General features: G+C 32.4%; 1 protein-coding gene across 1 annotated transcript; it reads right to left on the bottom strand.

The window, feature by feature from the left end:
- Positions 1-9,860: 9,860 nt before the first annotated feature.
- LOC134695219 (uncharacterized) lies at positions 9,861-12,674 on the bottom strand. Its single transcript, XM_063556431.1, has 3 exons — positions 12,546-12,674; positions 11,968-12,397; positions 9,861-10,429 (listed from the first exon to the last, which is right to left on the bottom strand). The coding sequence occupies exons 2-3, from the start codon at positions 12,332-12,334 to the stop codon at positions 10,413-10,415; spliced, it is 384 nt and encodes a 127-aa protein (XP_063412501.1). The 5' UTR covers positions 12,335-12,397; positions 12,546-12,674; the 3' UTR covers positions 9,861-10,412.
- Between the last annotated feature and the right edge of the window lie 2,077 nt (positions 12,675-14,751).

Here is a 14,751-nt window from a genome sequence, read left to right as displayed (position 1 = left end):
TTGGCAGAAATATTCCCGTCAACCTTGCAAACATCCCGTCCACGTGGATTATAACATGTAACCTTTCGTTTTGGTATTGTTATTTCAAGGGCAACATCTGTTTTTCCCTGATCTCTCTGCTTCTTCCACCTACCATCATAGTTATTTTTGGCAACCTTATCTTTGGGTACACGAGGACCCATTCTAGTCACATAAGTTCCTGTGCCAAATCTTGCGTCCCCTTGACTAGCATGCGTTTGCTTTATTCGACCAGATTCAAAAATTGCTTTTGCTCCTTCTCGAGTTGTGTGATGGTACACGGTTGTTTTTGATTTGTGATGTGACATGGTCTTGATTTATTTTTGCCTTTAGCTATTGCATATCTAGAAAATAAAAAAGACTAGAATATTGTTGTGGAATATTTTTTAAAACAACAAAATATGTCATTAAATGCATTTCTATACAATTTTAGAACATAGAAACAATACAATACAAAATACAATAATCATTTATTTAAGAGAGACAAAAGAGGGACGAAAGATACCAAAGGGACAGTCAAACTCATAAATCTAAAACAAACTGACAACGCCATGGTTAAAAATGAAAAAGACAAACAGAAAAACAATAGTACACATGACACAACATAGAAAACTAAAGAATAAACAACACGAACCCCACCAAAAACTAGGGGTGATCTCAGGTGCTCCGGAAGGATCCTGCTCCACATGTGGCAAAGATTATAAAGGGATACTAAAACTCAATACTGTAAGTCGAAGACTAACTAAGATCGATTAAAAAATAGTTTAAAAAACCAATAATACCGAACTCCAACAAACCACAAAAATGTTAATCTTTTAAAGTCATATGGAATCTCAAATAACAAAATGGATAGTTTTCATTATTAAATGTATGTACATATATTTTTTTTCTGAAGAAAATTCTTTAATTTATCCACATTTAGGTGATGTTTCCTTTTTTAATAAATTGCTTCCATACGCGCTTTTAGTGTACATAATACTCACCAGTGACGCTAAGATAAAAAAGAAAAGGTAGCAAGTCAAACACTCATAAAGTTGAAGAGCATTGCGGACCCCAAACTCCCAAAAGTTGTGCCAAACACGGCTAAGGTGATCTATGTCTGGGATAAGATCATCCTTAGTATTTTGAAAAATTCATACTTTTCTAAACAGTAAATTTATAAATAAAATTGATATTCATGTCGACACCGAAGTTCTGACTACTGGGCTGGTGATACCCTCGGAGACGAAACGTTCAACAACAGTGGCATCGACCCAGTTGTGTAAGTAGTTATCAAAGGTACCAGGGGTCTGTTGTTCAACTTGTGATTAAACTAATCATATGATTAATTTTAATCAGTCGTTAAAAGTTAATCGGATGATTAGTAAATGCAATGATTAAATTGCGTTGTTCAACTTATTTTAATCATTGTATTTACTAATCATCCGATTAATTTTTAATCATATGATTAAATTTGGGTAGTTAGCAAAAAGTAAAATCACAAAAATACTGAACTCAGATGAAAATCAATTCGGAAAGTCCATAATCACATGGCAAAATCAAATAACAAAACGCATCAAAAACGAATGGACAAGAACTGTCATATTCCTGACTTGGTACAGGCATTTTCAAATGTAGAAAATGGTGGATTGAACCTGGTTTTATAGCTAGCTAAACCTCTCACTTGTATGACAGTCGCATCAAATTCCATTATATAGTCACCGATGCGTGAACAAAACAAACAGACATAATAGGTAAAAATGTCAAAAATAGGGGTACAGCAGTCAACATTGTGTTATCATCTTAATCACTATAAAAACAACAAATGTAACGAAGAACGTGTTTCCCACAATGCATTGTAAATCAGGGGCTACAAAACTTTCTTTGATGCATTAAATTATAACATTCTTCTTTTAAACAGGTTTTGGGTGCCAATAATTATTGAATAAATATCTTATAACATGTTCATGTTTTTTCTTATGGAAACATAAACATATTTTAGATATGTTTCCAGTTCAAAATGAAATATGCTTGAATGAAAAAATAATTTCAGTGAATGCACTGATTAAGTAATCTCAAATTCAAAAGTAATATAGATATAGGAAGATGTGGTGTGAGTGCCAATGAGACAACTCTCCATACAAATAACAATTTAAAAAGTAAACCATTATAGGTTAAAGTACGGCCTTCAACACGGAGCCTTGGCTCACACCGAACAACAAGCTATAAAGGGCCCCAAAAATATGCATTTATTTACCATGAAAATGGTTTCGGGTGCATTTTGTAATAATCAGCATTTGCATTCCACTTTAAATTATGACTAGGGCCAGAGTGTTTCATGTTATTGCTCATAAATCTTAGTATCTAAAATGATGAGGTCATGCAGGTGGTCGAAAAACCAACATTCAATGAATAACTTGAAATCATGCAGTTTGTTTCTTAATTATATTAACAAATTTTAATCGTTGTTGAACTAGTCTTATCATGCAACATGTGACTGTTCTAACTCAGAAGCAATGTCAGAGATTGTCTTCAGTCCTCAATCAACATGCATCATTCATGACCATGATTTTAATGCCTGAATTTGGTGTCTGACAACAACGCCAGTGTCCGTGATTGCAATGATAATTCAGTTGAAGTCTTTGTTTTTACATAATGATTCCTTCAAATATCTGTTAAAATATTTTTTTTAGTTAAGTCATACCTTCTACACATGCGAAAGATACGCTTTTGTTTTATAAATGACGAAATAATTTGGAATAACGATCTCCATTGACGCGTATGTGAAGGGTGCTTTCTTTCACGTCCGCATTTTATCAAGTATGGCATGCCAAGTTAACATTTCAGATCATTTTTACGGATGGTGTAGATCGTAACAGAACTGTAATCGATTGCAGTTCACACGGCATAAGAAGATACAGCGTGACAATTTTAAATATTCACTTGTGCAAGTGTAATGGCACTGTCCGAGAACCTTTTCAATGATTTTTTAAAACTGAAATAACAAATTGTTAGTTCTAGAAATTTTCATAAAAGGGGGAGGGGCACTGACTGCCTAAGAGGGGCCCGCTCCAATCATGCTTCAGTGATGCCCATTGTATGAGTGCGTCCGATCCTTAGCCCCATCTTGTCAAATCTCTTTCCAATTTATGTTTCAACTCAACTCCTAGCAACTATATTGTGTTTCTTTCAAATATTAAGGTATTTTATGGCTGAAATCTCTTTCCAGGAGCTAAATATCTCTTAAACGCCTCATATTTCGAGGATAAACTAATTTTTGCATTGTTACAGCAGCCATCTTGGATGCTTTAATCATATAATTAAAATTTAATTCACCGCAAAGAGGTGGATTAAGTTAAACGACAGTTTTAGCCTTTTTAACGCAGCGTTAAAATTAACGACAAGTTGAACAACACACTAATCATATGATTAATTTTAATCGAATGATTAAGAAATTTTAACGACGCGTTAGCCCTAACGACAAGTTTAACAACAGACCCCAGGCTTATAATTTGATACCGAGGTTGAATTCTCATGGCTACTAATAAAATTGAGGAAGGAAATTGGGAATGTGTCAAAGCGACAACAACCCAACCGTAGAGTAGACAGCAGCCGAAGGCCAGCAATGGGTCTTCAATGTAGCAAGAAACTCCCGCACCCGGAGGCGTACTTCAGCTGGCCCTTTAAAAAATATGTACACTAGTACAGTGATAATGGACGTCATACTAAACTCCGAATTATACACAAGAAACTAAAAATAAAAAATCATACAAGACTAACAAAGACTAGAGGCTCCTGACTTGGGACAGGCGCAAAAATCAAAATTGCGGCGAGGTTAAACATGTTTATGAGATCTCAACCCTCCCCCTATACCTCTAGCCAATGTAGAAAAGTAAACGCATAACAATACGCACCACATTAAAATTCAGTTCAAGAGAAGTCCGAGTCTGATGTCAAAAGATGTAACAAAAGAAAATAAATAAAATGACAATAATACATAAACAACAACAGACTACTAACAGTTAACTGACATGACAGCTCCAGCCTTCAATTAAACTGATTGAAATATTATGTCTTCATCATATGAATATCAGGCACAATCCATCCCGTTAGGGGTTTAGTATCATACTATTATAAAATATATAAGAAGAAAATAACCCGTGTCATGCCAACAACTGTTTTTTTTAAAATAAATGTGTTTAGTTCTGATGCAAAGACCCTATAAGTGAATCAATATGAAAGCCAAAATATGCAATCTTTAATGACCTGACAACAGTATCGTAACTGTATCCCTTCTTAATAAGTCTGTTTAAAGGTTATGTAAGGTTTTGACTAGTTTGTGATATCGAAAACCCTGGTGTAATAATTTCTCAGTAATACATAAATTTCTCTCGCTAAAATCTAATACGTTGTTACATACACGAGAGAATCGTACACGTTGAGATATATAAACACCATAAGATGGTGACAAGGGAACGCCACCATCTAAAAATGGATAATTTCCGATAGGAAATGAAAAATCATCTCTATTATCATAAATTTTAGTATTAAGCTTCTACCTACCTACCTACCTGGATTCTACCTGAATTATTGCGGCGATCATTAAGTTGATAACTTCTTTTGCCGCCTCGTAATTAACTTTATATTAAAATACTTATGATTTAGCTAAGAGCTATGCGCATAAATAGAACTATAATATTTTAATTTTCCTGTACTGGTATACATGTTGTACGATGGTTTCCACAATATTCTAAATACTTGTCACATTTAAATACTGCTGCATTTATATTATGTCATCTTATGTCATTTAGGATTAAACTTCTTCCCATTCCAACGTTCATCATTAATACGATTTTTAAAAATATTGAACTGCACAAACTGTTTCTGTTGAAAGACTATTCCATTGATCAATGATCCTTTGTGAAAACGAATGAAGACGTTGAGTTGACTTACACCTCTTTTTAATTAATTTCCAAACATATTTTGCCATTTAATATCATCTATCCATGTAAAGCTTTATATACTTGTAACATATCATAACGATCTTTTCTGTATTCAAGTGCTTCCCGTTAATGATATAGATATCAAGATAGAGGAAAGGGCAGTGGTCATTGTTAGTATTACCTTTATATGCATCGCTCACCCTGTCGACACATAAAAAACCCTCATCCGTTTGAACTTATCAATAGGAAAACAAACAGTTCATTTATTAACACCCTTTGTTTGATAAAGAGGACACAAATAGTATTATATTCTGAACTCTACATTCTGATAGAATAGGGAAACATTATCCACCGGAAAAAAACCTCAAATATGTCCGATACTGTGAAGTACCAGACACAACAAATCAAGGTAATGGTTATTACAAAACCAATAAAGAAGGTGGTAGGACAACATTGTTATATGGAATATTAATCCAGGTTAAGAAATTTGAAATAGCATATACCAATTTTTTCAATATATTACATATACAATATCTGGCTTTAACGGTATACAATTACTAGTTGTATTGACACTAATCTAAATATATACCAATATAATAACATTCAAATATGTTGCTGTTTCATTTATAGATACCAGAATATTGCAAATAAGGTAATTTTTAGTCGAAAGAATGAATTTATTCACCTGGTGTTTTTGTCATATTAACTACTATCGAATTAATTAATCATAAAAAGTTTCGATTGGATATCACATATCAATAAATAGCTATGAAATTATTTGAACTCTTATGGTTTTGCTGTGGTTTCAGGAAATATTGCGAAAAACGGGACTTGGTTATAACAGCAGTAATTCAAACTCGCATTTCGAAATTGTTTATATGAATTAAACAGGATTTTTCTTTATATCGCAAAATTAAAACCACAAAATAAATTTTCATGTGACGTCCATTATTGTTGCGTAGGTTCAATTGTGTGACGCGTAGTTCGCAATTTTTTTATGCTGTTTTTGTGTACTGTTCTATATTACTTAAGGTATTCGTTGTTATTCTGTGGTTAACATATCGAAATCTACTATTATATTATTATGAAATAATGTTTTTCTCTGTTCTGATTGGTCTTGCATTTATTTGTACTGTATTCCTGTCTTGTAATGTTGTCCTTTTAGCGGTATATTTCACATTGCCATAAAGCGAGAGGTTTTACTAGCCACATAACCAGATGCAACCCACCATTTTTTTCATAAAATGTCCTGTACCAAGTCCAGAATATCTATTAGTTCGTGTATATGTATGCTGCATTTTAAAAGAGATCTGGGACCAAAACTAATTGTTTTTTTTGGTTGAGTTTTGTACCTTATCATAAGGTAAAAACTAATAGTGTAATAAATAAAATTATAAATGAAAACAAAAAGTTTACAGAACTTAATAAATCGAAATGAACAGTTGCCTTCATCCATTTTCGGCAGCAACTCAGAACAGAAAAAGAAATAATCAGCAAAGTCTAACAAACTACATGTTCTACTTATCATACATACTTATATTATATTTTGACTGAATGTAAAGTTATTTTATACAATCATTTACATAAGATATATGACGCTAGATGTGTTTTGTAGGCGAACTTAAAAATCCAAAATGCAATATACAAGAAGGATAAAAGAAACGGTATTAAATAGTAACATACTTACGGATTATACACAAGGTTTTCTAAAAGTTTTTTTTTTTTTTATTAATATTGAAATAAAAATTACATGGCGCTATATATATCCGTCTGTCCTCAACACGTGGTTCGACAGTAAGGAATTTATATACTTAAGTTGATCTTATTGAGTGCAATAATTGGGTGACTATATGTAGCGACGCTAAATACAAATAAGAAAGAATGTGGAAGACATTCTTAGTGATAATATAAAATTCCTGTTGGAATACTGTAAACCTGCGATATATAATCATTCGTAGTATCTGATACGTAATAATTGTACCAGTTTGATTATATCATACAGGTTAAACTTGGCCACTTTAACAAATATCAAATTATTTTGTCAACCAGTTGTAATGATGCAGAAAAGCCCTGTAGAGAACTACTGGACTAGTAAAGTTAAAGTGTATCATTTTCCCGATCTAAATAAAATGGAATTCTAGAAATAGAAATTTAAAAATTATTCTAGGATTATTGGATCAACCTTATCATTTTAACATTTCATTTTTTATAGTCATGAATATAGACAATAAGCAAGCAACAATTAACAACTTAATGAATTTATTTTGAGTTGGAATTTCATTATTTATTTTTTATATGTTCTGGACCTTATGAATATTTGAAGCATATGTGAATGGTTATGACCCTAAATCTATGTACACATATGGTCCGACCATAAACGTATATACACATATGGTCCGAGTAAATAACACGATATACGTAAGATTGAAATTATAGTAAAAGCAATTTTGAATAGTCTTGATTGATTTTTCCGCACGAAACACAATATATCAACACCGAAAAAAATGCTAAAAACATATGAATGAACCTTTATGAAATCATATGTTCTACTCATACATATGCAGTTATGTCATTGAACCTTTTTTTTCATTTATGTTTATTTTAATTTAATTTTCGCAAATTCAAAGTTCTAAATATTACTAATTTTTAATTTCAATTATTTGATTAGTTTATGCTTTAAGATTTATTTCAATTATACGGTTTAATAGTCACAGCTGTTTGAACGTGCTGTTTCTTTATTCTTATGTTGAAAATAATTGACATTAATAAAAAATAAAACACATTGGTAAATTACAAATCAGAAAGAGTAACATAACAAAGTGTCTATAAACGCCAGGAAAAAGTCACGTGGCCAAAACACCCGTAGGGGTTTCAGGTATCTAATCGATTTTGAGTTCATAGGACGAATCATGTGTTCCTATGAAAGCAGATATTTATTTTTACAAAATACCTATATGGTCTAAATACTCAAATGGTCAGAATCGTTAATAACCAAACGAATATAAACTCGTCTAGTCGGACCATATGAACATGTGGTCATGACCATACACGTATGGTCCAAATACTCAGAGGGTCTGGAACAAATATTTTAAACTCAGATCGACGTCCGGTCTCTAATCGACGTCCGTTCCTCAAATCGACGTCCATATCAGACGCAACAATTAAATATCCCCAAATAGACGGCCATTTGTGAAAAAAATAACAAAAAAAATAATAATCAGGAAATGTAATATGATTACTAATATGAACTAATACTATCCAGCAGAGTTCAAATAAATTGAGTGTGAGCAATTATAGCCTAAACTATAGGCAAACGCACGGCTTTCAACAATGATAAAAACCCATACCACAAAGGCTATTTATAACAAACCAATTCCGAAAAACAAAGATTACAGACATAAACCAACGACAACAGGCACATACAGAATGTAGCGGTGGGTTAACAAGTGTGATCATATACCCCTCTAACTTGGATCAGTGGTGTAACTAGTTATCAAAGGTACCAGGATTATAATTTAGTACGCCAGACGTGTAACAACTCAGCATAAAAACACAATGCCATTTTTTACGTATATGTTTCATCCCAGATATAAAACTCCCAAAAAAATGTTGGAAAATATCTAACATAGTCCGAATTATAATACTCTTAAAACAATTAGCTGTATTTCTTTATTTTTCTAATGTATTGTTGAAGACTGACTAATGTAAAAAAAAAAGTGAAACTTACAGACAAACTTTTGAAGCTCAGTCCACTTACAACCAAAATATCTAATGTTTATTATTTTAAAAATACGGTATTTATCTAATATCAATTTCTGAAAATTTTCAGTAACATAGCTTCTAAAAATAAATTTATTTTACTTTCCTTTTGATGTTCTGTCTGTGTTCAAAGTTTTCACGTCTAAATTAATAAATGACGCAATTATTTGGTATGTGTAAACTCAAATCATCTGCAGGTCAAGGTCTCTTTAACTAATCTTAAATAAGGTATTTTCCGAAAAACAATTTTCAGTGATATCAGAAATTTCCAGTTATATGGGAACAAGTGTTAAGTAATTGATAATCCTCTTCAAAAGTTTATTCTGTATATCAAGTTTTATAACTATCAGAAATATTTTGAACCTATCCGAAATCAAAAATCGCCCGACTCTTGTTTATATATAAGAAACAGATATATTCCATAACAGCCAACAAACTCGTGATGACATCCGTAAAATTTACGAAGGGATAATTATAACTTCACTACTTTGAACTCTTGGTTTAATAGCTTTCTTGTTAGCAGCCACCATCTTTTCTCTGTAAAATATGTTAATTTCTTATACCAAGTCAGGAATACTACAGTTGTTATACATCCGTTTAATGTGTTTAAGCTTTTGATTCTACCGTTTGATTAGGGACTTCCTGTTTTTTTTTCTCGGAGTTCAGTATTTGTGTGATTTTACTTTTTGTAAGGCATAATGTATTCATATCCATATGAAAGTAATAGTTATCACATGAAGACTCAGTGTGTCAGTGTAAGATCACCCCGACGACCTAATACCAGAGGATGATCTAACATGTACTTTGACACACCAAGTCCTGATGGGCTAACTATGTTACATCCCAGCTGTTTGAGATCCTTTTGCAATTCATAAAATCTAGTCTAGAACGCAAAACAATAACTTTTAATATAATTTATATATTACTGTATAATATATACCCTTTATTCTCTGTTCTTTTAACTGATTTATGACTGTTTAACAACGGGATAGTATTGTTGCCTTGGAAAATTATTTTATTCGATTCCGAAAGACTGATGTATTTACAAATTGATTACACAAAAGTATTGCATAAATTTAATTGAGCTAAACATTTGATAAAACATTTTAAATCAGATTGAATAAACACAAAAGATAGCATTACAAATTTGTGATACAAATTAAACAATGTAAAAATAAACATGTGAACATTTTGCATGAAGACGGTACAACAAAGTGATTAATATAAACATGCATGTTTATGGTATTGTACACTATCCAATTTATTTTAGAAGAACACATGCTATGGGTTGCCCTATTTTTTACTCTTCGGATTTAGAAACGTAGTAAACATATTTTGATTACCGTCTTTTCGAACGTGAATCTTATGTATATATCTGGCAAGTATATCTCCTTTAACCTTGTGGATATCCCTTCTAGTTGATTTTATAGAATTTACTCTATTTTTCGGCATTTTTATTTCTAGTGCTACATCAGTTTTATCCTTATCTCTGTGCTGTTCCCAATAGTTTGTTGCACCGTCGTAATTGTTCTTTGCAATCTTATCTTTTGATCTCTGTGGTCCCATTTTTGTAACATAGGTCCCCTTACTACTTGCGTCACCTTACCTGCTATCTGATTGCTTTATCCGACCTGAATTCAGAATTGCACGTGCTCCCGCTTTACTAGTGTGATAGTACACTGTTGTTTCAGATTGATGACGCGCCATGATTGATTAAAGTGACACTTCACCTGTAAAACAAGTAATAGTTAAAAGTTTAATAACAAAAATACCGAATTCCAAGGGAAAATCAAAACTGAAAGTATCACATCAAATCAAAAAGTATTCACAAAATGGTGGTCTATTGCCCTTGGTAAAATAAAAAAAAGTTGATCTTACAGACAACCTTTTGAAGCTCAGTCCACTTACAACCCAAATATCTAATGTTTATTATTTTAAAAATACGGTATTTATCTAATATCAATTTCTGAAAATTTTCAGTTACATAGCATCTAAAAATAAATTTGTTTTACTTTCCTTTTGATGTTCTGTTTGTGTTCAAAGTTTCACATCTAAATTAATAAATGACGCAATTATTAAGTATGTGTAAACTCAAATCATCTGCAGGTCAAGGTCTCTTTAAGTAATCTTAAATAAGGTATTTTCCGAAAAACAATTTTCAGTGATATCAGAAATTTCCAGTTATATGGGAATAATGTTAAGTAATTGATAATCCTCTTCAAAAGTTTGATCTGTATATCAAGTATTATAACTATCAGAAATATTTGGAACCTATCCGAAATCAAAACATCGCCCGACTCTTGTTTATACATGTATATAAGAAACAGATATATTCCATAACAGCCAACAAACTCGTCATGACATCAGTAAAATTTACGAACGGAAAATTATAACTTCACTACTTTGAACTATTGGTTTGATAGCTTTCTTTTTAGCAGCCACCATCTTTTCTTTGATTTTAAAATATGTAAATTCCTTATACCAAGTCAGGAATACGAAACTTGTTATCCACCTGTTTGATGTGTTTGAGCTTTTGATTCTACCGTTTGATTAGGGACTTTCTATTTTTTTTCTCTGAGTTCAGTATTTTTGTGATTTTAATTTTTGTAAAGCATAATGTATTCATATCCATATATAAGTAATAGTTATCCCATGAAGTCGCAGTGTATCAGTGTAAGATCACCCTGACGGGCGATGAACAGAGGATGATTTAACATGTACTCTGACACACCAAGTCCTGATGGAATAACTATTTTACATCCAAGCTGTTTGATATCCATGTACAATTAACAAAATGTAGTCTAGAACGCCAAACAACCATTTTAATATATTTTATATATTACTGTATAATATATACCCTTTATTCTTTGTTCTCTTAACTGATTTATTACTTTTCAACAACGGTACTGGTATAATACTGTTGCCTTGGAAAATTAATGTATTCGATTCCGAAAGACCGATGTACTTACAAATAGATTACACAAAAGTATTGCATAAATTTAATTGAGCCAAACATTTGATTAACACATTTTAAATAAGATTAACCTGATTGAATAATAACAAAAGATAACATAACAAATTAAACAATGTAAAAATATACATGTAAACATTTTTGTATGAAAACGATACAACAAAGTGTATATTTAGAGAAATGCATGTTTAGAATGTAATTGTACACTATCCAATTTATTTCAGAAGAACACATGCTATGGGTTGTCCTATTTTCTACTCTTCGGATTAAGAAACGTAGTAAACATATTTTGATTACCGTCTTTTCGAACATGAATCTTATGTATATATCTGGCAAGTATATCTCCTTTAACCTTGTGGATATCCCTTCTAGTTGCATTTATAGAAGTTACTCTATGTTTCGACATTTTAATTTCGAGTGCTACATCAGTTTTACCCTTATCTTTTTGCTGTTCCCAATAGTTTGTTGCACCGTCGTAGTTGTTCTGTGCAATCTTATCTTTTGATCTCTGTGGTCCCATTCTTGTCACATAAGTCCCCTTACCGTAGCGTGCGTCACCTTTCCTGTTATCTGATTGCTTTATGCGACCGGATTTCAGAATTGCACGAGCCCCCGCTTTGCTTGTGTGATGGTACACTGTTGTTTCAGATTTATTACGCGCCATGGTTGATTAAAGCTGGGTAAAGTATATCTAAGTTAATATATATGTTCCTGATTCAAGTGACACCTGTAAAAAAAGCAATAGTTAAATGTTTAATAACAAAAGTACCGTATTCCAAGGGCAATTCAAAACTGAAAGTATCACATTAAAACAAAAAGCATACACAAAATTGTGGTCTATTTTCCTTGGAAAAATAAAAAAAAGTTAAACTTACGCTCAGTCCACTTTCCATATATCTAATGCTTATAATTTTAAAAATACGGTATTTATCTAATATCAATTTCTGAAAATTTTCAGTTACATAGCTTCTAAAAATAAATAAATTTTCCTTTCAAAATTGATGTTCTGCTTGTGTTCAAAGTTTTCACATCCAAATTAATAAATGATGCAATTTTTTGTATGTGTAAACTCAAATCATCTGCAGGTCAAGGTCTCTTTTCGTTATTTTAAAAACGGTATTTTCCGAAAAACTATTTTTAGTGATATCAGAAATTTCCAGTTGTATGGGAACTAATGTTTAGTAATTGATAATCCTCTTCAAAAGTTTAATTTGTATATCAAGCATTATAACTATCAGGAATATTTGGAACATATCCGAAATTAAAAAAATGCCCAACTCTTGTTAATATACAAGAAACAGATATATTCCATAACAGCCAACAAACTCGTGCTGACATCCGTAATCTTTACGAAGTGCTAATTATAACTTCACTACTTTGAACTCTTGGTTTAACAGCTTTCTTGTTTATATATAGCAGTCACCATCTATTCTTTGATTTTTAAAATATGTACCAAGCCAGGAATACCATAATTGTTATTCATCCGTTTGATGTGTTTTAGCTTTTGATTTTACCGTTTGATTAGGGAATTTCCGTTTTTTCCTCTAAGTTCAGTATTTTTATGATTTTACTATTTGTAAAGCATAATGTATTCATATCCATATGTAAGTGATAGTTATCCAATGAAGACACAGTGTGTCAGTGTAAGATCACCCCGTGGGCTGATGACCAGAAGATGATCTAACATGTACTCTGAAACAACAAGTCCTGATGGGCTTACTATTGTACATCCAAGCTGTTTGAGATCCATCTACAATTCATAAAATCTAGTCTTAACAACCATTGTAATAAACTTATATATTATTGTATAATATATACCCTTTATGACCTCGTGGTCTCCGTAAAAAATCAATTATGCCCAGAATACCTTCTGTCACTCTCAAGTGTGAAATTTGGAATAAAACATCTCGATCAATGTGGATACCTTTTCCCCTCATATCCATTAGCCTTGCTGCTATAGCATCCCCTATGCCAGGTATGCAGGTAAGTATCACCCTAGGACATGTGTTAATATTGATCATATACCCCTGCATAGTGACTTTGTACTTTACAACGTTATAAAAATTCAATAACAAAATATACAACAGAACACTATAAAAGCAACTGCGCTTGTGTTTGTTTACATCTGTTAACAGAATCCAAGATGGCGTCCAAATCTTGTAGCTCACGTGACCTCGCTATCACTGAAGCAAACTTTTCAAAAAGTTTTTTCTCAGCCCAAAAAATATTTAAAAACGAAGTTTTCCCACTAATTTTCAACTAGAAAGTAAACCACAGGACCTGGTTTGTCTCCCGTAGACAAAATTCTGATTGACATTAGACACTCAAAATCTTGGAGTGATGCCAAAATGGCGTCAAATCCCTTGCAGGACCAACATTTAAACCACCCGCAACTATCAGTAAAGTGTTATTTGGCCTGTCTCGCTGAGCTCTATGGTTACCCGAGGGGTTAATACAAGCTATGATTAGTGTTAGAGTGTCCATACCTTCCTACAAGGTGTCAGTCCCAGCTAACCTCGTCTAGTCCAAGATATCAGGCGCATTGCCTTGCTCGTTCCGTGGAAGAGAGGGATGCACACGAAGAAAAGGCTGGAAGTACCCAACTGTTACCCTTGCGTCATGTGTCCCTTTGGATCCCTCGGTGATGTACCAGTACCCTTGTGTCAGGTTGGGGAAACCCCTTAGAACTACGGGGCAATTACACTACATTATTGCCACTTCTCTATATATAAAACCATTTTTCAAAAGTCGCAGGATGTAACTTCATATTGTACAAGTATGTTTAGTTAAAAGCAAAAGTAAACCACGAGAGCATCAAATATCAAATAATGTGGATTCATTTGTTTTCGTGGGTACCAATTTTCGTGGATAAAGAAAAACTTGCATTTTCGTGGATATGTAATTTCGTGGTTTTGATGAAGTCTGCATACAAACCTATAGAAAATTTATCATTCGTTGAACATTAAATTTCGTGGTTTAACTGTGCCCACGAAATCCACGAAAATTGGTATCCAACGAATAATAATGAATCCATAGTACATTAAAGTAGACATTTTACAAATATTACATGTGCTAAATACT

The sequence above is a fragment of the Mytilus trossulus genome, chromosome 13 (genome assembly GCF_036588685.1).
Source record: "Mytilus trossulus isolate FHL-02 chromosome 13, PNRI_Mtr1.1.1.hap1, whole genome shotgun sequence".
NCBI classification, from domain to species: Eukaryota; Metazoa; Mollusca; class Bivalvia; order Mytilida; family Mytilidae; genus Mytilus; species Mytilus trossulus.
This window is presented reverse-complemented; position numbering and strand designations above follow the sequence as displayed.

Excerpts from the sequence above, each read along its gene's own strand:
- LOC134695219 (XM_063556431.1), bottom strand. The coding sequence starts at position 12,334 with ATGGCGCGTAATAAATCTGAAACAACAGTGTACCATCACACAAGCAAA.